Consider the following 27,686-nt stretch of genomic DNA (forward strand, 5'->3'; position numbering starts at 1 on the left):
TTTTATTAATTATTATAATTTTTAAAGTCACACTAAAAGTAACATTTGGCTTTTATCCATATTTTAAAATGTATTTATTACATTTAAATTTTAACATTTCTGTGTATTTTATTTTTAAATTGTCATTTTTTAAATATGCACATATTTTTTGTCAATGGGCATTTAAGTCAGAAACAGTTTTTTTTAATCCAGATGTTATACATGAAATATATTTATGAATTTACTATGTTGTTATTTTTCATATATTTCTTTAATTTCAAAAGATAATTCTTTTGAAAATGTTATATGCCTGTATTGTTTGTAATTCTTGTAATTTTAAAATTTTAACTTTACATTAAACTATTTTTTATTTTTTTGTACTATAACATATGCATATTAACCCATCTATTTTCTATACCGCTTATTCTCATAAGGGCGGCGGGTATGCTGGAGCCTATCCCATATATCCTAACAAAGCAGTGGTTACTGTAAAAGCAGTATATTGCATATGCAATTAGATAATACAGTCATACAATATAGCATTGTTTGCTAATTTTTCACCCCTTGTATTGAGCTGTGGACTCCTGTAGAGCAGCTACACACAATAACCCCCATAGAAAATTTTCTAGACCATCCAGAATCCGCACCTAACTATGAACCATGTAAGGAATTCCGCCCCTCTGTGACATCACAAAGGGCCGGTTTTACCACGCCTTTTCAAACCGAGTGTTTTGAGCCATCTCAAACGTCTTTCAGGGCTCACTTCCAAATGTACAAACCTCATGATCTGAAACTTTGGCATGGTTTAACACCAGAATACAACATTCTAACTACATTTATAGGACAGACAAGTGGAAAAAACATCAAAGGTCCCCTTTTAAATTCTACTAAAACAAGCACAAACATCCTTGAAGCATCAAACACAACCTCATAAGTCTTTCCAAGTGGGCTCTGCCACTGACTTGTCAGGTCAACAAAATACGACTTTGGCTGTGTGCATCTGATAAAGTTGCGCTGACAGACAGCCTGGATGGGCGTAATTTACGGGGCTCCAATAAAGGAGCACTCGGCTCGTTTCTGACAGGCGGGCAAGTGGAGGAGCAGCCCAGCCCGTGAGCCGCCATGTTCGATGTTCATCACAGTGACAATGACCTACTTAAGACCTAATTTAATGTCAAACAAATTGCTGGTTGACATTTGGAGAGGAAAAAAAAATAGTTGTTAGGATTTGTAATTCTTGTAATGTGTTGTGTTAGCGTCCTTTCACCAATTTGGTTTTGGAATATTCTCATTCGTCCAGGTCATTGTACTCTCAGGGCATTGAATTGATCGCAACTGGACTGTTCAGGTTACCTTGGAAAACGTTTTGGCCTCTCATCAGACTCCAGTTCATGCTAACGCTATATAGGACAGCTAGAGTCTGATTGGATGGGAAGGGATCCAAATTGCGCCGTTTCACGATTCATTTCATTTCAATTTCAGAAATTCATTCATTCATTTTCTACCGCTTTTTCCTCACGAGGGTCGCGGGGGTGCTGGAGCCTATCCCAGCTGTCTTCGGGCGAGAGGCGGGGTACACCCTGGACTGGTGGCCAGCCAATCACAGGGCACATATAGACAAACAACCATTCACACTCACATTCATACCTATGGACAATTTGGAGTGGCCAATTAACCTAGCATGTTTTTGGAATGTGGGAGGAAACCGAAGTACCCGGAGAAAACCCACGCATGCACGGGGAGAACATGCAAACTCCACACAGAGATGGCCGAGGGTGGAATCGAACCCTGGTCCTCCTAGCTGTGAGGTCTGCGCGCTAACCACTTGACCACCGTGCCGCCCTGTAACGGAGAAATGTTTTTTAAAATGAGTTTTTTGCATAGCGATTGGCGGTTCTCATATGTTAACTTTTCTATTTGTAGTTTTCACCGTTTCGAGCGGAAATTTATCGGTTCGTAGACTCTCATGGTTGTTGGGCAGACAAAAGTGTGATACTAGTCCAAGGTAATCCCAAGGTAATAGTGATCAAAATAGCGTTTTAATGCGAGCTGTGGTGCTACAGTTTGGTTGAGCTTGAGTTTATTTGTAATGCGTTGAGTTCCACTGACTCACGGTTACATGGCAAATATTGGTTTCATTAAACCACGTTTACATGGAACCCAAATATTCCAATTCCATTTGGGTTATTTGCTCAAACAGAAAGAATGTAACCGTTGTATACACCTCATTCCCAATGAAAAGTGCCAGTCCGAATGAATATATAATGGGATTCACAGGGGTGGAATATTCCTTTCCCCAATCCGATTGAGGTATCTTGTACCCGCTCTTCACGCGTTCTTCTTCGTGGTGTTTTCTTCTTCTGTTGTTTAATGGCGGTTGGCAAGCAGCTTTTGTGTGCATTAGCGCCATCTGTGGAACAGAATCTAAACCCTTCTATACGCCATTCACAAGTCCAGTTTTATTAAAAAAGAAAATATATATATCTATATAAAACATGTGCCGAGCTTAATTATAAAATATTAGCAAGATTGAACTTTATCTTTTCCTGTTCCCGGGTGCGTTCTTTCAGGGAATGCTGAGATATGACATAACACGCAGCTCCAGACGTTCTTCGATTTAAACAATAAAATGGAGGTGAGCAATCGGCACTGGACTGCTAAGGAAAGTTTGTTTTTGATTCAAACTAAATTTCAAGACTGGACGAAGGAAAAACTGTCAATACGGAGTTATTCCAACAAGTGAAAGAAAAACTCGAGGAAGTCGGTATCAAGTGATGTTGGTGTTTACGTTTTACTGCGCATGCCCCATTGACTATTCTGGTTGATTATAGCGGCGCATGTAAACAAGAGATTGGAATATTCCTTTCCATGTATACCATTGCTTTCGGAAAGGTCATTCGAAAAGATTCCATTCAGAAAGAGAAAAACTCATGTAAACGTGGCTACTAACTTATGCATACTCTACAATTTCTCTGCATGTGATAAGTGACTCAAAGGAATCGAGTTCCCTATTCTCTTCAGTCAGTGACTCATCGGATCTTCATCCGTTCATTTTCTGTACCGCTTATCTTCATGAGGGTCTCACGAGGTACCTATCCCAGCTGTCTTTGGGTGAGAGGCGGGGTACACCCTGGACTGGTTGCGTCTATGAAATTTAACATGAGTTGATGTTTGCTTAGAATGCTTAGAAAGTCGTAGAGTGAATCCTGAAACATACATGGTGACACAAAACGACAGTCGTTACTAGAGCTTGGAGTCAAGACTTCTGGTCGTTTGGGTGGACTCGCCCGAGCAAACCATTCGGGACAACGGTCATAAAAACACCCAAAACCAAGTGTCTACGTCGTGTTTATGTATTTGTGGCTAAATTATTAAATATTTTAGGAAGGATGCAAGGACAGCTTTTGTCTTTGCCCGAGAGTTTATTGGCTCATTTTGTGTGCAGCCATCAAAGCTAACGTCTCAACTCAAAGCCGACGCAGATTGATGTCGGTGACGCAAATACGCCCGATGCCTTGCAAGTAAGGCGAAATATTGGAGGCGGTGACCCGGAGCAAAGGTCCCATCAGAGGCTGTCCCTGTCTGAGGGTCCCTCTGCCTGCCAAAGTCACATTTTAATCACAGGCATAATTTGAATGTACACTAATGAATACAAATGACTCCCAGGACTCCGCGAGTTGAGAGTGATAGATGATTATCGCCGCTAACATTCGCCTATCCGACACCCCTTTTCAATTAGCCGCCCCCGTGGAGATGATCACGGAAGCCCCCTCCGCTCAAATGAAGACAAACGATGTTCCTCACCACGCTGACTCTACCCCGCTACTTTAATAGCTTTCTAATTCAGGAACATCTTTGACGTGATGTGGCGTCAGTCTGCCCCCCCTCCCCCTAACTAGAAGTTGATGAGAAAGTCACGTAATTGAAAGCAGGTGTTAATCAACCTTTACTGGGATGAAACGTGACATTCAAGAGGGATTTTGACAAAGAGAAGATCGTCCTTGCCACTCGGTGACACATTCCACCCAACACGCAACAAAGAAGCCTTTGTATCCAGTTTGCTCATATATCGCATCCACTTCCACCTTGCCACAAAAGCTGGACAGAGTGGAACTTCAGAGGTTGGAGTGGTGCTGTAAACATACCAAATGTGTGCAAAGCCAGGAAACACATACATGGTACTTCGGTTTTTGTTATTAATTGGTTCCAGAAGGTCAGATGAAAACCGAAACGTATCTTAGTCATTTGTTTTTTTTTTCTATACGAAGTGATGTAAATCCGATTCATCTGCCCAAAGTGACGCCCAAAAATCTTTTACTGTAGTGTAGTAAATGCTTCAAATTTCATTCATTCATTTTCTACCGCTTTTCCTCACGGGGGTAGCGGGGGGTACTGGAGCCTATCCAAGCTGTCTTCAGGCGAGAGGCGGGGTACACCCTGGACTGGTGGCCAGCCAATCACAGGGCACATATAGACAAACAACCATTCACACTCACATTCATACCTATGGACAATTTGGAGTGGCCAATTAACCTAGCATGTTTTTGGAATGTGAGAGGAAACCGGAGTACCCGGAGAAAACCCACGCATGCACGGGGAGAACATGCAAACTCCACACAGAGATGGCCGAGGGAGGAATTGAACCCTGGTCTCCTAGCTGTGACGTCTGCGCGCTAACCACTTGACCGCCGTTTCCCTTTCATAATTTTTTTTTTAACCACAGTAGGGAGTCGTTCTCGACTAAAAATAGCTCAACAAAGCCCTAAAAATAGCCCGGAGTAAACCATGCAAACTCACTTGACCGCCGTTTCCCTTTCATTTTTTTTTTACCACATTAACACTTTGTTTTTAATTCCTAATTGTTTTAATTGTTAGCCTTAATTGTTTAATCGTGTGTATTTTTTTAGGGATGTCCAATATTATTGGCCAATATTGGCATAAAAATTAAATGTCTGTTCCTATTGTTATCGATTTTGTGTGCAAACTCCACACAGAGATGGTCGAGGGTGGAATTGAACTCGGGTCCCCGAGCTGTGAGGCCTGTCTGCTAACCACGCAGCCCTGCTATAGCAACATTGTTATTATTATTGTTACTAACATTGTTAGAACTACATCACTGTAGTGACACCTCGCCACAACACACCAGCTAGCTGCTAGCCTCAGGCCACTAGCAAAAGCTAATGCAGTATATTGGAGCTGTCGCCACTGCTACTGAGTTTGGAAAATTAACGCTAGGTGTAGCGTTCCTTTCTATGTTACTATATGATATCAATGCAACCAGGAAGGAAGTTCTGGTAATGCGTAAAATGAGCAAAATATGGCGGGCTGAAAGTAGAAATACAGTAAACCTCGGATATATCGGATTCAATTGTTCCCACTGGTTTTGTCCGATATAAGCGAAATCCGTTATATGCGTATACCGGAAAATGTCCGTTTTACGCATATATCGGATTTATATCCGGTATATGCGTAAATCGGATTTTATCCGTTATATAAAGGCACTTCCTTGACTATGTTTCCAATGTACCTGGACGTGCAGGCAACGCTGCAAACGCTGCAAATGACGTCGTATAGCGGCCTGTCACGATTCGGCGAATCGGAGCGCCACGATGCGGCCATCCGATATATGCGAGGGAAATTTAATGGAAATGCATTGGAACAGGACAGGAAATTTTGTCCGAAATAGGCGAAATCCGTTATAAAAAATCCGATATATGCAATGAATTTTTATTGGAAATGCATTACAGAAAAATCGGTTCTTTTTTATCTGTCTGTTGTGAGCGAATTTCCGATATATCCGAGTCCGATATAGCCGAGGTTTACTGTAGTATAAATATGCATCTTACTACCTGGTCACAGGGTGGATATTAACCATAAAACCTTGTTGGGGGTGTTATTAGCGCGCTTTCTAGTTAGAATAGCTGTGTCCCATTATGTGCATTGATAAGCTGCCTCATTTTAGCAGTTTTTCATATCATTTGACCACAGAAAAGATAAACATGTGTTTATATCTTACATGAGTTTTGTGAATGATTGGCATTTTTTTTTTAAGTGCCGTTTTTTGAGTATTAAGTATTATACGTTTCCATAACAGTGATGGCAAACAAAGTGGCCTTTGTTTTGCGTGTTTCACCGTGTTGCCCGCCTCCTTTTTAAAGTGTAAGTATGTTGATTCCCACTGACAGGTGCTCATTTACTCTGGCTGCTGGAAGAGGTCACATCATAATTACGGTACATTACGGTCATGGAATAAATTGACTTTTCCGGAACTTACTTCATGGACTCTGAACTGGTCTGGAGAACATTATATTTTACCTATCTTACAGCTCAACTAAAACATTGTTCACTATCGATCAAGTCATCTTGGCAGTTGATATTAGCTATTATTATGCTTTGGAATGATAGCCTTATCCTGTCGCTCGTCTTCATGACAAACTTGTTTACAATGGAAGCATCGGGTCTCGATGTAGACGTGCAGAAATGCACTGGTACGCGTTTGTTACTCATTTCTTTCAAAAGGCTTGAAACTGCAGTTTTTGACCAATTTCTCCTATAGGAAGTCATGTCAATCCAATCAATCTTTTCCTGACCTCTCAATATAAATGTTTATTCATAGAGCACAATTGTACACAGTGGTGTTATTAGGCCTAAATAATTGTATATTTTTAATTCATTTTTTAATAATTTTTTGTGGATTTTTTTTGTTATAAATAAAATAATAATAAAATAATATTAAAAATAAATAAAATAACACATTTCATATAATAGGACAAAAGCAGGCTAATAAGCAAGCCAATAAGCAGGCTAATTCTAGCCTACTACCACTACTACTACAAGTAGTAATAGTAATAATCCGAAGAAGAATAATGATGATAGTAATAATAATATAATAATGATTATTATATCATTGATCACTGTCTAAGTCCCCCACCCCCCACCCCCGTCCTCAGAACCTAGTGATGCCCCTGGGAGCTTCAGACCCCCTAAAATGTTGTTTATATTTTTTATTGACTTTTAATTTTTTTATAGATTTTTTTTACAAAAAATGTTTAATGTTAGTGCGGCCTGCGCAAGTTTGATATGGATGCTGTATGGTATCATGTACCCAGAAAAAAATGATTACGTTTGATTAATGTTCATGTTAAAGGTTAAATAACTGTTAATAGTTATCCTCCTATCCGTGTGGAAGTGGTAAGTTTTTGGCTATTTAAGTTTAAAGGAAATAACTTGGAGGCTACCGTTTAGGCCGCTAGCTCTCTAGTTTGCGAGTTAGCATGTGTCTCAAGACCCTGCAGTTGCGCAATATGTTGTAAATTAAAAAAGTATAAATGTGACTATAGTCGTGTTTTGTCATGTCTACAGGGCTCTAATAATGCTTTGTTCATTTTAATCTGAAAAAAAATAATTTGTCTACCCATCAACTATATGTGGTTTCTTAAGTTTTTATTATTTGCCGTTTTATTATTATTATTATATTTATTTATTACTGATTGATTTTCTTTATTCTTGATCTTAATTTGTGTAGAAAAATAAAAATTAAAATATTTGAGAACAGTGGAATGTTTTATCAGAGCTTTTCTTGTAGAAAATCGGAACCAAAACAAAGTTTATTCATTTTTCTGTTTTTAATAAATGCGTTTTTTTGGGTTTTTTTTTTTTTGGAAAACCTGATGCGGCCCAGTCTCGCCCAGACCCTAGCTTCAGTGGCCTCCGGGTAAATTGAGTTTGAGACCCCTGCTCTAAAGGAACGTACCAAATGTACCAAACACCCTCACATTACAGTCAGTGTTTTGCAGCAAGCGTTGAGCTGTGTGAGAAGTTTCAAACTCGTCCAACTTAAGTGCCACCACGTGGTGTGTTTGTCGGAGAAATAATCGCACAGGGAATCGAGTGTAGGTTTTGACAAATTTTCACCCTTTTTGTGTGCAAGTTAGCAAGGACTCCCATATTTTTCCAATTTAAACATGACAAGCCGAAACTCTTGCGTTGCGTTAAGTCTTTTGTATTGAGCAGAGGTAGGGAACCTATGGCTCGGGAGCCAGGTAGGGCTCTTTTGATGACTGTATCTGGCTCTCAAGCATTTCTTACCACAATAAAAAATTATTTTTTGCTAACGTTTCAAAGTAAACCATCACAGAAATGACTGTTAAAAATAATTTTCAAAATTAACAACTTTCTTATGCATTTTAATCCGTCCATCTATTTTCTACTGCAATACGGCCGACCATATCTATCTTTCCTGATGATATTTTCCAGGTCAAACACCAAAACTCGATTATTACTGGGTAATGCGGTAGTCTACCTCGGTCATTGAGATGTCAACATGTAAATGTAGACTTTCCTCCTTTTAGTCAAATAGCTAAAGCTGCAGAACCAAGCCTTCTGGCAAAGATGGCCAAAAGAATGAAATATGTGTACGGAGTATGGTGCAAAACTATGCAGCAGCAGAAGTTGCATTAATGGCAGCAAGTATTTGATTTATTGTTGGACACTGCGCTGCTCACGAAAGTGTGCTGGCCACACCCCATTGGCGTGGGGTAGTGTGCCTGGTCTACGTAATTGGAGCCCATTATATCTAAAACTGTTGGTCTTACATAAAAATGCACACATTTTATTGCATTCAATGTTTAAAAAAATGTATATGGCTCTCACAGATACACATTTTAAAATATCTGGTCTTCATGGCTCTCTTAGCCAAAAAGGTTCCCGACCCCTGGTATTGAGTCATAGTGTAATTTAAGCTCCGCCACACACACAAAAGACCCGATCCTAAGCAACCGACTCCACTGAACATGAACCAGCGGAGTCCAAAAATCACCACGAGCTTCCTTTGACAAGTGTGCGGTTTGTTCATGGAGGGGGGGCGATGAATGCCTTCTCTGTGTCTGTCAGTGGGATGTCATCACAGACCAGCCTGTGGGGGTCACCAGCATCCTGCATGGTAATGACTGTCAGGCCTCCTCGGTGGATCAGTCAGAAAGGGGGGAGTGAGGGCCAAAAGGGAGCGGGAGCGTGGGGGGCGGCATCTCCAGAATCTTATCTGAACCCGCAAAGTCTGCTGATGTTTCTGCGATTGGCAGGCGGAATGAAAAGAAAACACGGATTTGGTGACAGGCTGCGTATGATCGGCCTTTTGATGTAAACCACACGACTTTAGATTTCGTTATTTCTAACGTCTAAATGCATGTCAGAACTTCTTTTTTTTATCTTTTTCAATTGATTCAAGCTGGATGATAAATGCAGTTTTTAATACTTAACAGAACACATGCAGCATCTTGCTTGACCTAAAAGAAAAACTGCTTTTTTTGGGGGGGGGGCGTTTGGGGCCCCATCATCCACAATCCTTATGTGAGACATGAACACACGTGTTTCTCTTTTCTAAAAAAGAGGCAGCTCATAAATACACTTAATCTGCCTAGAAAGTCCGCTATTAAAACACGGACAAAAAAAAAAAAAAACACCAACAAGGATTTACAGTTTTACGTCCATACTGTAAGCATGTAGTAACGGCTACATTCATGATAATTATAGGTTATCACATGGTTTGTCTGGTGTCAGGCCAGGTATGATACTGGGCTTGATACCAGACAAACCATGTGATGATCTTATTATCATATACTATTTAATCATGAGCTTATTATCATGTACTATTTAATGAAAAGACCATTTTGTTTCCAGAAAACTTTCAGTTTATTACATGTATTATATCTAAACAGTGTAACAATAATATTTCATCAACAGTCTTATCTTAGGGGCCATTCATAATTTTCAACATTTTCACGAGCGTACAAACTGTACGAGGGGGAGAGGGGGTTAAGACATCAACGTACGCTTTTTTGAAAACCAGAAAATGTCGATGTCTGTATGTTCGAACCGCGGGACGCAGTCAAATTTCAGCGCGAATAGACTGGTCCCCTGTCGTCGTATGCTAGCGCGAGAGCGTACCAGTCCACGCGATATAATTTTTTTTTATCTTGTTCGTGTTCAATACAATGTTGATGGGCAGTGACTGATTGACCAGAGTCCCAAAATACAGCCAGAGAACACTATTGGACATGTTCGAATTTCCTGGCTGTATTGGGTCAGTTGGTCATGGACCTGTCAACATTTTTCATTTGGGATTGTACTCTTTTTTTAGGGGGGGAGGGTTGCTCAAAAGAGTACCCTTTGTACTCTTGTGAAAATGTTGAAAATTATGGATGGCCCCTTATCAATGTCTGACAATTAAAGTTCCATTAATCAAGTTTGGGTTTTTTGGTGACTGGAGAAGCACTAGGGACTAAGCACTCGTGCGCTGTTCTCTGATTGGTTGTTTCACGGGCACGATATACCAGAGCAGCACGCTCTGAGTGGACAGCTACGGGGGCTGATACTGGACATGGTTAAACTCTATATTTTATCAGTATCACTGCCCTGGGCTTTGACACAGTATCATTTCGGCCTTTTCCCGTATCATTCATGGGCGCTTTCTAGGGTACAGGGACAATTAATACTGTAGTATGTGATAATAGAGTATTTTGATCATTTTAAGCATGAGCAGAACTTCCTTCCTGAGTGCTTTGATGTCACATAGCGACATAGAATGGAACGCTACACCTAGCGTTACTTTTCCAGCAGTGGCGGGAGCTCTAATACGTAGCGTAGCGTTACCTTTCCTTTACCTAGTAGCTATCCCGTGTGGTGTGGCGCCATGTTGTTGCAGGTACCGGCTGGTACCATTAGTCAGCATATATGCTCTCTCGGAAAAACAGAGATATGAATGAGACACAGCACACTTCACGTCTGTTGTTCATCTCGCTTAGCTCGGGACAAAAAAAACAATTAAAAAAAAAAAAAACTATATGAGGAAAGCAGGAAGTGAACAAATTTAGCATTTCAGTATGTGGAATCAAACTATGGAATGGATTGAGTAAGGACCTCAAACAATGCACAACGATGAGCCAATTCAAGAAACAATACAAGCAGTTGATGTTTGCTAAATACAAGGATGAAGAGTCTTGAACCAGTCATGATGTGCTATATATATCACTATATTGACACTTACTATGGTACCCATTATGTCATTGGATGCTCATATCACCTCGTACTTCGGTACGTGACAAAAAAACAAATAAAAATTAATAAAATAAATAAAATTAATTTGCTAAATACAAGGATGAAGAGTCTTGAACCAGTCGTGATGTGCTATATATATCACTAAAACTAAAATTATATTAGAAAGGCAGGAAGTGAACAAAAATTTAAATAAAAAAAAACTTAATTTATATTAGGAAAGCAGGAAGTGAACAAATGTAACAGTTACTGATTGTAAAAGTACCAGATGGAGGGGTAGGATTTAATAAGCTTTGCTTCTTCCTACTCCTTTTGGACATGTGGAACTGTGAACTGATTATGTGATGCATTCAATTGTAATCTGATGCGTGTTCAAATGAAATGAAACCATTACCATTAACTGACCCATGTTCAGCATAAATACTGAGTTCCCCATCACAGTTGTACATTCAGCACATTCACTGAACTAGATTTTGACAAACAACCATTCACACTCACATTCATACCTACGGACAATTTGGAGTGGCTAATTAACCTAGCATGTTTTTGGAATGTGGGAGGAAACCGGAGTACCCAGAGAAAACCCACGCATGCACGGGGAGAACATGCAAACTCCACACAGAGATGGCCGAGGGTGGAATTGAACCCATGTCACTGTAGCTTAGTTAATATGCAGGTCACATTCTGACCTGAGCACATCAACAGCAGTCCAGTTCCAACACTTCCAACTCACAAACACGCCTCTAGTCCTCCTTGGAACGACCTTTCCTCATTGTCACTCGACCCCCATAAGGTGGGTGCGTTCACTGACACTCTGAAAATCATATTGCACGTATGTGTGGTCTGAATAAACAGAAAGACAAAAACAGGAAGTGGATCTTCCTATCACTCACAAACATAACTCTACTGTGGAAGTAGAATTTGGAGCATCTAACGTCCTTGAAGCGGCACGGTGGTGGTTAGCGCTCAGACCTCACATGCTAGGAGACCAGGGTTCAATTCCACCCTCGGCCATCTCTGTGTGGAGTTTGCATGTTCTCCCCGTGCATGCGTGGGTTTTCTCCGGGTACTCCGGTTTCCTCCCACATTCCAAAAACATGCTAGGTTAATTGGCGACTCCAAATTGTCCATAGGTATGAATGTGAGTGTGAATGGTTGTTTGTCTATATGTGCCCTGTGATTGGCTGGCGATCAGTCCGGGGTGTACCCCGCCTCTCGCCCGAAGACAGCTGGGATAGGCTCCAGCAAACAACCCTTGTGAGGATAAATATAAGAGATACATTTCTTGATTGTTTTTATTGTATAAATTATCTCATATTTTATAATTTATGTGTAATAAAAATACATTTATATTTAAAAATGTATTAATAAAATATAATAAAAAACACAAGTGTAATAATAATAAATAATAAAAGTAAAATAATAAATAAATAAATAAATAATAAAAACGTTTTAATAATAATAAAAAAAACATTTACTAATTACGTTGAAAAATTGTGGTTTCCTCCCACATTCCAAAAACATGCTAGGTTAATTTGCCACTCCAAATTGTCCATAGGTATGAATGTGAGTGTGAATGGTTGTTTGTCTATATGTGCCCTGTGATTGGCTGGCGACTAATCCGGGGTGTACCCCGACTCTCGCCCGAAGACAGCTGGGATAGGACCCCCAGCACCCCCCGCGACCCTCGTGAGGAAAAAGCGGTAGAAAATGAATGAATGAACGTCCTTGAACGCAACCCTCTTGGTTATACAGTAAACCTCGGATACGTATATCGGATTCAATTGTTCCCACTGGTTTTGTCCGATATAAGCGAAATCCGTTATATGCGTATACCGGAAAATGTCCGTTTTACGCATATATCGGATTTATATCCGGTATATGCGTAAATCGGATTTTATCCGTTATAAAAAGGCACTTCCTTGACTATGTTTCCAATGTACCTGGACGCGCAGGCAACGCTGCAAATGACGTCATATAGTGGCCTGTCACGATTCGGCGAATCGGAGCGCCACGATGCGGCCATCCGATATATGCGAGGGAAATTTAATGGAAATGCATTGGAACGGGACTGGAGATTTTGTCCGAAATAGGCGAAATCCGTTATAAAAAATCCGATATATGCAATGAATTTTTATTGGAAATGCATTACAGAAAAATCGGTTCTTTTTTATCTGTCCGTTGTGAGCGAATTTCCGATATATCCGAGTCCGATATATCCGAGGTTTACTGTATTGAAATGTGATGCTGCTGTTAGCGTTTTCAGATTTTTTTTCAGGTTTTCAGTTGGTTTAGTGCTGCTAACACAATGGTGATTAATTCATTTGAAAACTGATTAATCTGATCCTTATGAATGTGTGGCCCTGAGTGGAGCATTGAGCCTATGCAATTTATGACTGTTTATTAAAGATTTATAATGATAGCATGTTTATTGACGTCAACTTGAATGATAGCACATTGGTTGCAGGCACAGACAGGAAGCGGGGGAGTCCATCTTGCTCCTTTGAGACCCCCCCACCCCCCTCGCCCCCAACTCCCACATGTCCTGCCTCCTCCTCCTCCTCTCAAAGTCAGGTTCATGTGTGTGCAGAGCGTGTTTCCATGCTGTCACAAAGCCTTCTGTGAGCTTGGGCTTATTTACCCTGCAGTAAAACCCGAGAGGGAGTACAGCCGGCAATAAAAGTGGAGAGGTGCTCAGTGGAATTAGATTTAAGGCCGCCTTCCTCCTCCCTGAACCCCAACGCTTGTGCTGTTGTTCAAGTTGAGTTACGGCGCGTCGGGGTGTCGGGGTTTTGGAGTGTCGGGGTCTGCAAAAAAAAACACACCAGCACGTCTGAGAATAGTTTTTAATAAGAGAGGCGGTTTCACTCAAGGGGGGGGGGGGGTTACATAGTGGCTGGTGCGGTGACAAGATATGCATTTCTAGCGTAGATATGCAGCAGTGCAATTATAGAATTATTACATTTCACGATGCTGTGGCTCAAGTACCTTCTCCGCAGTCGCACAATCAAACCGCCATTGTGCTTTCTCACGTCCTAACAAGGGAGAACACATGTTGAGCGAAAAGCATTCCAAAGTGACGTCGCTCGCTCTGGCACAAGAGGAAGACATTGGTATAGACCGCCCCTCCCCTCCCCGCCCCGCCCCCACCCCGCTATTGCTTTGCTTTGTTACATTCCACATCATGTTCAAGTCAACTCCTTGGACAGTGTGCATGCGGTACAGGAGCTGGTGTGTGTGTGCATAGCCCCTTTCACACATGGATCTTGCAGTAGATCTGGCATTTATCCACCTGTGCCGTTTTCACAGGATGTTTTTTTCAGACATAATCGGAAAATTAGCTATATAAATATATATATAAATATACGTATATCGGACGATAAGTCATACCTTTTTTCATAGGTTGGCTATTCCTGCGACTTATACTCCAGAGCGACTTATAAATGAAAAAACTGTTTATGTTACATAAACACTGGACACCTTTTCTGTTTGTTTTTTTTTTTGTTAGCTGAATAAGCATTGTGTTAGCATATCTTACACCTATTCAACCTGTTCTCTATTCTTTTATTGTTAGAACTTGTCTTCCAAGACGACGTAATGTCTGTTTTGGTCAAGTAGATTGTAAAATAAATTACCCGCAAAAAAATGCGACTTATAGTTGTGTATAAGTAGCACAAGGCCAAAAATGCATCATTAACTAGAAAAAGAAAAAAAAAAAAAACATAAGTCGCACTGGAATATAAGTTGCATTTTTTTGCAAAAAAAAAAAACTTTTGTGACTATAAGTCGCTCCGGAGTATAAGTTCCACAAGGCCAAAAATGCATCATTAACTAGAAAAAAAAACCATACATAAGTCACACTGGAGTATAAGTTGCATTTTTTTGCGGGAAATTTATAGTCCAGACAATATGGTATAGATATATATACCGTATTTTCTGGACTATAAGTGGCTCCGGAGTATAAGTCGCACAAGGCCAAAAATGCATAATTAACTCGAAAAAAACATACATGAGTCGCACTGGATTATAAGTCGCATTTGTACAGTTAACCTCGGATATATCGGACTCGGATATATCGGAAATTCGCTCACAACGGACAGATAAAAAAGAACCGATTTTTCTGTAATGCATTTCCAATAAAAATTCATTGCATATATCGGTTTTTTTTATAACTGATTTCGCCTATTTCGGACAAAATCTCCAGTCCCGTTCCAATGCATTTCCATTAAATTTCCCTCGCATATATCGGATGGCCGCATCGTGGCGCTCCGATTCGCCGAATCGTGACAGGCTGCTATACGACGTCATTTGCAGCGTTTGCAGCGTTGCCTGCACGTCCAGGTACATTGGAAACATAGTCAAGGAAGTGCCTTTTTATAACGGATACAATCCGATTTACGCATATACCGGATATAAATCCGATATATGCATAAAACGGACATTTTCCGGTACACGCATATAACAGATTTCGCTTATATCGGACAAAACCAGTGGGAACAATTGAATCCGATATATCCGAGGTTTACTGTATATACACAAACCATATTTCCTGGACTATAAACCGCTCCAGACTATAAGTCGCACAAGGCCAAAAATGCATAATTAACTAGAAAAAAACATACATAAATCGCACTGAAGTATAAGTTGCATTTTTTTGCGGGAAATTTATAGTCCAGACAATATGGTATAGATATATATACCGTATTTTCTGGACTATAAGTCGCTCCGGAGTATAAGTCGCACAAGACCAAAACTGCATAATTAATAATTAACTTAAAATAATGACTTCCACCGCAAATAATTTTACATGACGCTTCATATCAGAACTACTTAATTAAACCCTGTCGGATTTTAGTGCCCCTTTTTTTTTCAAATTAAAAGATTATCAATTTTATTTTTATCAGTTAAGTTTCAAATGTAAAAAGGATCAATTTTGAAAAACAAACTTTTTTTTTTGTCATCTCTATAGCCCATCAATATTTCACCAAAAACTGTTTCCAAAGATGAGAATTTTCTTAAGATGTCTGCAAGTTGAGAAAACGTGTCATATATATATATATATATATATATATACACACACACATATATGTTCGACATATAAACGACCTGTCAGATAGTGTTAATTACTTTCCCCTAGCACGCGTTTTTTTAAACTACCTCGGAAGTCGGAAAAATTGCCAGGTCCGTCCCCAGAGAGCAGCAAAGGCAGCAAAAATGCCGGCTGTGTAAAAGGGGCTGATGAGTGTCGAGATGGCAAGCTACAAGCGTAAAAGTCGAGGTACAAATCAGTCAGTCTCTGTACATTATGTAAACCTCATCTGTGTTACTTCTGCGTTGTATTAAAAATAGCCAGTGAGTCCCGATAAAGTTATCACAAATTCAAGCAAAAAAAAAAAGCCCAAATATATTGCCTTTGCGACAATGGAGCGCTGAAGCTTTTCAGCAAAAAAAAAAATGAATTGAAAATGTATAAACTCATGAATGTCGACTCCACCGGTGGGCTGTTTTTAAATCAGTCATATAAGCACCGGGTGCTTGCTCATTTTTATCCGCTTGTGACGAGCAGCTCAAAGGTGGAAGCAGCGTATGAGTCATTCCAAGGCACTTGATTCTTTTCATTCCTTTCCGTGATTTACGCTACGGATAATGTTCTGTTTTTCCAATGCACTTCATGAAATGAAAATCAGATAATAAATTTTGGTAAGATGATCCTAACCTTGTGCACTTCTTAGATGAATGGACTATTAATATTATTAATGATAAATAATGTTAGTTTACAAATGAAATAACATTGACACGGCGGGCGAGTGGTTAGTGCGCAGACCTCACAGCTAGGAGACCAGGGTTCAATTCCACCCTCGGCCATCTCTGTGTGGAGTTTGCATGTTCTCCCCGTGCATGTGTGGGTTTTCTCTGGGTACTCCGGTTTCCTCCCACATTCCAAAAAAACATGCTAGGTTAATTAGCCGACTCCAAATTGTCCATAGGTATGAATGTGAGTGTGAATGGTTGTTTGTCTATATGTGCCCTGTGATTGGCTGGCCACCAGTCCAGGGTGTACCCTGCCTCTCGCCCGAAAACAGCTGGGATAGGCTCCAGCACCCCCCGCGACCCTCCTGAGGATAGGCGGTAGAAAATGAATGAATGAATGAGTTCTCCTCCTATTTTGTGTGGAAGTGGTAACTTTTTGGCTTCTTATTTTGTCTTTCCCCACCCTCGGCCATCTCTGTGTGGAGTTTGCATGTTCTACCCATGCATGCGTGGGTTTTCTCCGGGTACTCCGGTTTCCTCCCACATTCCAAAAAAAAACATGCTAGGTTAATTAGCCACTCCAAATTGTCCATAGGTATGAATGTGAGTGTGAATGGTTGTTTGTCTATATGTGCCCTGTGATTGGCTGGCCACCAGTCCAGGGTGTACCCCGCCTCTCGCCCGAAAACAGCTGGGATAGGCTCCAGCACCCCCCGCGACCCTCGTGAGGAAAAGCGGTAGAAAATGAATGAATGAATGAATGAATAACATTGAAGCCTGGAAAAATGCAATAATTGAAGAGTACACAACACAGGAAGGACATGTATGTTAATTCTTCCACACATGCTGTAAAAACGTCCAGCAGGAAAAGTGTCGCCCTTGTGTGCTTGCTCGCCGTCGCACAAACGCAAACATTTAAACTACTTTGTGGTCTTGCGGACTTTCCGGTTGCCACTGGGTGCCGTGGAGCTGCAAAATGCCCTGTAAGACCTCCAACCAGACTTTGTAGCAGAAGAGGTACTGTTCCTGAAAGCAACACAGAGACAAAAATCCGGAAAAATGAATAAACTTTGCTTTGGTTTCGATTTTCTACAATAAAAGCTCTGATAAAACATTCCACTGTTCTCAAATATTTTACTTTTTATTTTTCCGCACAAAATAAGATGAAAAATAAATCAACAAATCAATCAGTAATAAATAAATATAATAATAAGAATAAAACACCAAATAATAAAAACTTAAGAAACCACATATAGTTGGTGGGTAGACAAATTATTTTTTTCAGATTAAAATGAACAAAGCATTATTAAAGCCCTGTAGACATGACAAAACACGACTATAGTCACATTTATACTCTTTTTTTTTTATTTACCAACATATTGCGCAACTGCAGGGTCTTGAGACACATGCTAACTCGCAAACTAGAGAGCTAGCGACCTAAACGGTAGCCTTCAAGTTATTTCCTTTAAACTTAAATAGCCAAAAACTTACCACTTCCACACGGATAGGGAGGATAACTATTAAGAGTTATTTAACCTTTAACATGAACATTAATCAAAAGTAATCATTTTTTCTGGGTACATGATACCATACAGCATCCATATCAAACTTGCGCGGGGGCCTCAAACTAGTGTCCTGCGGGCCACATTTGGCTCGCGGGCCGCGTGTTTGAGACCCTTGTTTTAAAACTTCAGTGGGTACTGACCTTGGTCTGAATCATCCCGTGCCGGTGAAGTCTCATCTCCTTTACGATGTCGCTGACGTTAATCTGAGGACGAGAGACGAGAAGACAGACGGCTGTTCAGTTAGCTCATCGCTATGCCGATGGTTTGGCGGTCACTCACAGGCAAATCCCTCTGGATGAGGTTGAGGATAACGTCAGTGCAGATGAGTACCCCCGAGCGTCCGATGCCGGCACTGCAGTGCACTGTGACGGGTCCCCGGCAGTGCACAGAGCGCAGGTAGCAGATGAAGCGCACCAGCTGCTCAGAGTAGTGCGGAACGCCGTGATCGGGCCAGTGCGTGAACTTCAGGTGATGAACGGCGTGGGTCTCGGCTGTCTGGAGTCATTCCCCAAAAAAAAAAAAAAAAAAAAAAACGGTCCGGTCAAGGAGAAAAGTCGGAATAAGTACGTCTGTTGATGCTGGAACGTCGCTCACCTCTTTCTCCACCATACGGATGATCTTGATGTGGAAATATTCCAAGTACTGCTGGTTCTCCAGGTGGATGTGATACTTACCCGTGTCCAGGGGTTCCTTCGTCTTCTCTGGCCAGTACTTGTGACATTTGACCCTTCCCCTTTCTACTTCCTGCGTCATCATAGCAATCACGTCTGATTTGTTTTCCCATATCATTTGCCAGAATGCTGACACTGTGCAGGGCAGCGGGCCTTGGCATGAGATGTAGGAGACCTCCTCGCTTCCGACTTGCACACGGATATAGCTGGCGTTGATGTAGTCGCCGCTCTCTCCAAGGCCGACACGGGTTTTGTCGTCTACGGATGGGAAATGGAAGAGAAGACAAACTCAGAGGCGGTCACATGATCAGACCTGTTCACATCCATTTAGGTGCGTATCGTTCACAATTGGAGCCTAAGAGCAGTGATTCCCAAAGTGTGGCCCGAGGCCCCCTGGTAGGCCGTGGTGGTACTTCAGGTGGACCATGAGAGGTCATTAAAAATGTGATTCATTTTTTTATTGTAAAATATTTATTGCACGATTTAAAAAAACAATATTTATAAGCCAAAGTTATTGACCTGTCCCAATATTTTAGGAACCTTATACAGTTTATGTTCGGAATGTAGCTCTCTGGTCATCATGCCAGTCTTGAATGCAGTTATGGAAAGTATGAGAATTAATTCTGTCTTGTGTGTACACCACAGATTAAAAGTTTGGGCTTCCTTTATCCCCCGCTAAAAAATGTGATTTATACTCCAGTGCGACTTATGTATGTTTTTTCTACCTAATTATGCATTTTTTGCCTTGTGCGACTTACACTCCGGAGCGACTTATAGTCCAGAAAATACGTTATACACAGCCCTAAACATAACCACCACTTACACTATGTACTATGTCCAGTTAAGATATATAGTATATTTTAAAATAAATAAATAAAAAAGACATATAGTATGTAAACATAACCACCACCTACACTATGTCCATTTAAGACATATAGTATATATAAAAAAACATTTAATGAAAAAGACATATAGTATATATAGTATATAAACATAACCACCACCTACACTATGTACTATGTCCATTTAAGACATATAGTATATTTAAAAAATAATAATAATAAAAAAGACATATAGTATATATAGTATATAAACACAACCACCACCTACACTATGTACTATGTCCATTTAAAACATATAGTATATATACAGTAGTATATAAACATAACCACCACCTACACTATGTCCATTTAAGACATATAGTATATTTAAAAAAAAATAATAATAATAATAAAAAAGCCATATAGTATATATGGTATATAAACATCACCACCTACACTATGTCCATTTGAGACATATAGTATATTTAAAAAAAAAAATAAATAAAAAAGCCATATAGTATATATGGTATATAAACATAACCACCACCTACACTATGTACTATGTCCATTTAAGACATATAGTATATTTAAAAAAAAAACTAAAAAAGACATATAGTATATAAACATAACCACCATCTACACTATGTCAATTTAAGACATATAGTATATTTAAAAAAATAATAAAAAAGACATATAGTATATATGGTATATAAACATAACCGCCACCTACACTATGTACTATGTCCATTTAAGACATATAGTATATTTAAAAAAAAATACTAAATAAAAAAAATAGACATATAGTGTGTATATATAGCCCTAAACATAACCACCAACTACACTATGTACTATGTTTATTTAAGACATATAGTATATATAGTATATAAACATAACCACCACCTACACTATGTACTATGTTTATTTAAGACATATAGTATATATAGTATATAAACATAACCACCACCTACACTATGTACTATGTCCATTTAAGAAATAAAACACTTGATTATGTAAATAATTGCTCCTTCATTACTGACTCAAATGTTTTATTTATTTATTTTTTGTGAATTTATTATGTCTTCAAACTAGCGAAAATATGTTTTATCCGATTAATCGAGAAAAAATATCAATAGGATACTCGATTACTAAAATATTCAAGAGTGACCTTGACAGCATTTGGAAAAAAAACTACTTTACTCAGCTTTTTGATTTAGTTTTGCCCAAACTTATGCTGTAAACTAAATTATACTCAGCAAACAGGCTTGAGTTGTGCAAACATGGTGATGAAAGGTCTAATGGGGCCGAGAGCGTGGACCAAAAACGTCCCCCACGTAACTCGAAATAAACTGTAAAGATCTCTCTGTAAGTGAAATAGGCTGAGTATGAGAGGGTGTACAGTGGGGGTGGGGGGCGGCAGTATTCCACCGAGGCCCACTATCTTTGTCAGCATGCTCATTCATCTCTGACCCCTTCATCCACCCAAAAAACAGACCTTTGGGGGCAGCAAAATGAATAGGGTCTGTGTTTGAATGGATGGACAAGTCTGATCTGCACCACTGTTTATTTTTCTGTGGCCTTGACATTCATTGTTGTGCAAAAACATACTTATATCACTGATGTGACATTTCAAGGCATGTTCCCACAACACACTTTGAAATGTATCAAAAGCAGTATATTTGAATTTTATGTTGTAATCGGAATGAAGCTTTTAAATAAAATAAATGTAATTATTATTACATCCACAAAAAAAACAGTAAAAATAAAATGGACTCTCTGTCTCGCTTAGCAAAAAATGCACTTAAATAATAATCACAATCAATCCCGATATTTCTGATTTTGAATCATTATGTTATTGTGTAAATATTGACACACAAAAAATGGTTAAATTACCCTGATTACCACCTTTTTGCATTATTTATTTGTCTTTGTCAAACACTGTTTCATGGCAGGGGTTAAAGTAAAAAAAAAAAAAAACCAGAGTGTGAACTCAACACTTAAAATATATTACAAAAATATATATTTTTTTGAAGTTGCAGGGACAACCAACCTTTGAAAAAAGTGTGACTTATATTTCGGAAAATATGGTGTATATATATATATATTTTTTTTGTTTGTTTTTTTTTTTTTTTTTTTTACTCAACACTCAAAGTATATTACAAAAATATAAATTTTTTAAAAGTTGCAGGGACAGCCAACCTTTGAAAAAAGTGTGACTTATATTTCGGAAAATATGGTGTATATATATATATATATATATATATATATATATATATATATATATATATATATATATATATTTACTCAACACTCAAAATATATTACAAAATATTAAAAAAAAAAGAATATTTAAATACTTATAAATATATATATTTTTTGTTAGTTTTTTAAAAATATTTTTGTAATATATTTTGAGTGTTGAATATATCGTATTTTTTCAAAGGTTGGCTGTCCCTGCAACTTTAAAAAAAATATATTTTTGTAATATACTTTGAGTGTTGAGTAAAAAAAAAAAAAAAATATATATATATATATATATATACCATATTTTCCGAAATATAAGTCACACTTTTTTCATAGGTTGGCTGTTCCTGCGACTTATACTCCAGAGCGACTTATAAAACTGTTTATGTTACATAAACACTGGACACCTTTTCTGTTCATGTTTATATTTTTTGTGTAGCTGAATATATATATATATATATATATATATATATATATATATATATATATATATATATATATATATATATATATATATATATATATATATATAAAAAATCGGCTCCAAAAAAATATTTTTATCCAAAAATAAAATATAATTGTGAACATGAACAGTCTGAACATGCACTGCAGTCTCATGAAGAAACGTCATGATGAAAAATTTGTGCTGTTCCGAATACCGTATTGGGGTTCGGCTCCACCCCTATAGCAGACACTAGCTTCTTCTGGGTTCCCTACTGAGACCGCTGTCCTCGCGACCCGGATAAGCGGAAAAAAATGTATGTATGTATGTATGTATGGACGTTGAAACGACACACAACTGAGGTTCTGACGTTATTTAAAATAATTCAAAGGCAAAACTAAATAATTCCAGACCCCAGATATTCCGAGCTAGCTAGCTTGTTGCTGTATCATCAACAGAAAATCCGACATTGTTACATCAACCGATCAAATTTTTTTCTTAGTAGAAATCCTTATTTTTATGACCAGTAAGTACTAATAAGGTGTTTTTCCAAGGCTTAATGTACCCTGCAAAATAGCGGCACATAATCCTGTCTGTCCTTGACGTTGCTCCACTTGTAGGACCTTGACCAATATCCTTTATACTAATTAATTTCTTTGCTCTCTCACTTTTGATGACCTCCAAAAGAGTAATAATTGAATTTGAGCGTGTAATACGAGGCTTTCAGGAAATTGGGTTTGAAGCGTGAGCGACTCACAGGGTAGGATGTCTCTGTAACGGTTCTTGTCTCTGTTCTCAGGGGCTTTTCCAACCAGGCAGTCATCAGAAGGTTTCAGGTGCTCCAGAGCCTGAAACAATGTTAGCGTGGAAGCCATTAAAGTATTCCATTAACGCTCATTTAAAAAAAAAAACCCACCATAAATTCTTTGATCAATTCCTGCTGGTCGAGTTGATGCTGTAGAATCTGGATGAGGGCTTTGACCCTGGAGCCTGAATACTGGCTGCTTCTAGATGGACTCATGAGGACCAAACTGGACAGTTCTTCTTCAGATACGATAGGAGGGCCTGATAGGAAAGGGATCAGGATGACAAATCGTGCAAAACGATGTCGGTCAAGTCGTTCTCATGCCTGTCTGAGAGGACGTCGTTTGGTGTGCGGCAGAATCAAACACGTCGTCTTCTTCTTCTTCTTCTTCGCTGCTCCAACCGTCTGATTGGGGTTTCCGCGTGCCTTTGCAGGACCGGTCCAACAGTTTAGTCACTATTTGTTTCCTGGGGGAGTCAGGGGGGGGCAGGGGGTGAGACCAGACCAGGTGAAATCATGCAAGGCTGAGCTTCCTTTCCCTGCGACTTTTCCACCTAAAATGCAGTATAGAAAATAATGCTAAGATGTCCGTGCAGGCCTTCAATCTTTCTGACTATTTGGACTACAAAGTCAATTTTAAACTCCTTGCTTTCCATCGACACAATCAAGATACACCCAAGGCCACTCTATTAGGTACAGCTGCATAAAGGAATGAGAAGAATCTACTAAGAAATCGACACTGGCTGTGGTGCACTACATCATACCGATGCTAATGTTTTGTATTTATTGTTAAACATGAGGTCTGGATAAGTGCTGGAGCCTATCCCAGCTGTCTTTGGGCGAGAGGCGGGGTACACCCTGGACTGGTGGCCAGCCAATCACAGGGCATATATAGACAAACAACCATTCACACTCACATTCATACCTATGGACAATTTGGAGTTGCTAATTAACCTAGCATGTTTTTGGAATGTGGGAGGAAACCGGAATACCCGGAGAAAACCCACGCATGCACGGGGAGAACATGCAAACTCCACACAGAGATGGCCGAGGGTTGGGAAAAACAAAATAAGAAGCAAAAAAGTTACCACTTCCACACAAAATAGGAGTAGAACTCATTCATTTTCTACTGCTTTTCCTCACAAGGGTCATAGGGGTTGCTGGAGCCTATCCCAGCTGTCTTCGGGAGAGAGGCGGGGTACACCCTGGACTGGTGGCCAGCCAATCACAGGGCACATATAGACAAACAACCATTCACACTCACATTCATACCTATGGACAATTTGGGGTGGCTAATTAACCTAGCATGTTTTTGGAATGTGGGAGGAAACCGGAGTACCCGGAGAAAACCCACGCATGCACGGGGAGAACATGCAAACTCCACAAAGAGATGGCCAAGGGTGGAATTGAACCCTGGTCTCCTAGCTGTGAGGTCTGCGCGCTAACCACTCGACCGCCGTGCCACCTGTGCCACCTTTTATCATTCAGATCTAATTGAATCACCCAAAATGAAGATGATCCTTAGTCTGTAAGTTTTTGGATTAAATTGTACCGCCGCCACCGGTGGGAGGGCAGTAGAGGGGCCCGAATAGGATGCGGGTTTCAGGACCGGTCATTTGCGCCATTGGCTTTGATTTGTTCCACCTGTGAGAGGTGTACCTAATGTTGTGGCCAGGGAGTGTAAAATATGTTAGAATTCTATGACTAAAAACATGTTTTTATGGTTCAAACATTAGCATTTTCCCACATCCCGCTGTTACAACTTAAGTACTTTTATCCAATAGGTGATCATCAATTCAAGCATCATTGTTTCCACCAAAGGTTGCTCTTCTATTCATTGCTCTCTGTTGCCTCTCAGTGGTAAAACTGGGAACTACAACACAGCCTGACACATTAGAGCTGGCAGAACTGCTTTTCCTTTCCCAATTCCCATCAATTCTTGTATTTTCCAGGATTAAATGTCACATAAGTTTTTGGTCGCTCCTACCTGTCAGAAGCTCCGTGCAACATTTCAGTGACGTTCAGCGATGGGCAGCAAGCCTGATGAGCGGGAGTGCTGTCACAGCTCTCCTAACGACCATGACGCAGCAATTAGTCACCAGGCGACAAGCATAAGCAGCATAAACATATAGTTTGTGTGTGTTCACACCTGATGGAGTGCACTTTCATCCGTCACCACCGTCAGTTGTCGCGGAGGCGGCGGTGGCGTGGTGACTAAAATTCCAGATTCGTGGAACACGCACTCGGCAGTCGCCTCTGAAACAGCCACAGTGTATAATTAACCACAAATGCTCCAATTAGTTTTATTCAGTTAACCTCTGAGTCTCCAGTCGTAGCAGGGTGCTTGGTCGGCTAAAGAAAATAATTAATAATACATTTATTTACAAAAATAATAATAATAATAAATTTAAAAAATATTATACAAATAATAAATAAATATATAATATAATATATTAAAATAAATATATTAAAATAAATTGAAATAAAAATAAAAAACAAAAAAAACGTAAACTATATTAGGAAAGCAGGAAGTGAACAAATGTAACAGTTACTGTGGAACTGTGAACTGATTATGGGATGCATTCAATAGTAATCTGATGCATGTTCAAATGAAATAAAACCATTTCCATAACCATAACTGATAAGGTCTCTAATTTGCAAAAAAAAAAAAAAAACATTCTCATTAACAGATGCGCTTCTATGTATGCAATCTCCCAAGGAACTTTTTCCCCCATAATTAATTTTACCATAATGTTTTCCATAGTTATTCCATAGTTATTTTATTTTTTATTTTATTGTTTTATTTTTCATTATTTTTATGATTATTAATAATTACACCACAGATTAAAAGTTTGGGCTTCCTTTATCCCCCTGCTTTCATTTCAATCCTGAATCTTAATAATCTTACTAATAATAATAATTATTGTTATGTGGGAGGAAACCGGAGTACCCGGAGAAAACCCACGCATACCCGGGGAGAACATGCAAACTCCACACAGAGCTGGCCGAGGGTGGAATTGAACTCGGGTTTCCTAGCTGTGAGGTCTGCGCGCTAACCACTCGTCCGCCGTGCAGCCCGTCTAATTTTATCTGTTGTTCTAATATGACTTGTAAGTCATGTTGCCAGCTTGGATGTTAAAAGTCGAAATACTGAAAGCAAGTGGCGGGCCGGATTCAAATGCTTGGTGGGCCGCATGTGGCCCCCGAGCCGTAGTTTGCCTATCCTTGCTTTAGAGTGAGGTGCAGTAATACCAGCCCCTCTGGAATCATCCCATGGTATCTAATTCACAGGGATGAGTAATAAAAGATTTTCATTGGTGCATCTGCCTCTTACCCAAAATCAGCTGGGATAGGCTCCAGCATAATAACAGCACAAGCGGCATAGAAAATGAATGATTGAATGAATAATAGAAATCTAAAAATAAGTAAATAAGTCCATGACTAATATGAGTAATAGTGTCTTACCAGGGGGGCGCTCCACTGGCTTATTGAGCGTGGCGTCAGGTGAAGTGGAAGCATCAGAGGTGGTCACCATAGCCGGCTGCTCCGCCATGATGGCGTCGGTGTCTGCGGCCATGTTGGGCAGTGCCGGGGATTGGGAATACGTCAGCGGCAGGATGTCTCTGCAAATAGTGAGCTGCACCGTGCCCTCAGCTTTACGGAGAATATCCACCACTTTGCTGTGGCTCAGTCCAGACACAATGACGCCGTTCACCTGGGAAAACCATTCAGGATCAATGTTTATACCATATTTAGTAGTATATTTATTTATTTGTATATTCAAGCCCACAAAACAGCATTGAAGGCTCCCTTCAATGCAAAGTAGACTTACATGATGTCACCACAACAAATTATTCATTCATTCATTTTCTACCGCTTTTCCTCACAAGGGTCGCAGGGGTGCTGGAGCCTATCCCAGCTGTCTTCGGGCGAGAGGCGGGGTACACCCTGGACTGGTGGCCAGCCAATCACATGGCACATATAGACAAACAACCATTCACACTCACAAACACACCAAATTATTTCAGTACGTGACAAAAGAAAATAGAAAATTAAAAAAAACATTTGTTAAATTTAAAAAATTTACAAAAAATGTAAACATTATAAAAAAAAATTAAATTATAAAAAATTGTAAAACTTTTTAAAAAATTTAAACAATAAAAAAAATATCAACTTAAATTGGCTGCATGGCGGTCCAGTGGTTAGCGCGCAGACCTCACAGCTAGGAGACCAGGGTTCAATTCCACCCTCGGCCATCTCTGTGTGGAGTTTGCATGTTCTCCCCGTGCATGCGTGGGTTTTCTCCGGGTACTCCGGTTTCCTCCCACATTCCAAAAACATGCTAAATTAATTGGCTGG

General features: G+C 39.6%; 1 protein-coding gene and 1 long non-coding RNA gene across 3 annotated transcripts in view; one reads left to right on the plus strand and one right to left on the minus strand.

Annotated features, from left to right (window-relative positions):
- Positions 1 to 19,345, plus strand: part of LOC131105885 (uncharacterized) — a 31,422-nt gene extending 12,077 nt beyond the window's left edge. The window contains exon 5 of the long non-coding RNA XR_009120014.1: positions 19,144 to 19,345. This is a non-coding gene — a long non-coding RNA (uncharacterized LOC131105885). The remainder of the gene's footprint in view (positions 1 to 19,143) is intronic.
- Positions 13,712 to 27,686, minus strand: part of ptpn20 (protein tyrosine phosphatase non-receptor type 20) — a 47,258-nt gene continuing 33,283 nt past the window's right edge. For both annotated transcript variants that reach the window (XM_058054175.1, XM_058054180.1), the window contains 10 exons: positions 26,793 to 27,042; positions 25,477 to 25,583; positions 25,315 to 25,397; positions 23,652 to 23,794; positions 23,439 to 23,587; positions 23,280 to 23,370; positions 18,942 to 19,276; positions 18,627 to 18,842; positions 18,488 to 18,550; positions 13,712 to 17,808 (listed from right to left, as the gene is read on the minus strand). In XM_058054175.1, the coding sequence (XP_057910158.1) occupies positions 17,698 to 17,808; positions 18,488 to 18,550; positions 18,627 to 18,842; positions 18,942 to 19,276; positions 23,280 to 23,370; positions 23,439 to 23,587; positions 23,652 to 23,794; positions 25,315 to 25,397; positions 25,477 to 25,583; positions 26,793 to 27,042 (1,548 nt within the window). In that variant the 3' untranslated portion in view covers positions 13,712 to 17,697. The remainder of the gene's footprint in view (positions 17,809 to 18,487; positions 18,551 to 18,626; positions 18,843 to 18,941; positions 19,277 to 23,279; positions 23,371 to 23,438; positions 23,588 to 23,651; positions 23,795 to 25,314; positions 25,398 to 25,476; positions 25,584 to 26,792; positions 27,043 to 27,686) is intronic.

Source organism: Doryrhamphus excisus, chromosome 2 (genome assembly GCF_030265055.1).
Source record: "Doryrhamphus excisus isolate RoL2022-K1 chromosome 2, RoL_Dexc_1.0, whole genome shotgun sequence".
Classification (NCBI taxonomy): Eukaryota; Metazoa; Chordata; class Actinopteri; order Syngnathiformes; family Syngnathidae; genus Doryrhamphus; species Doryrhamphus excisus.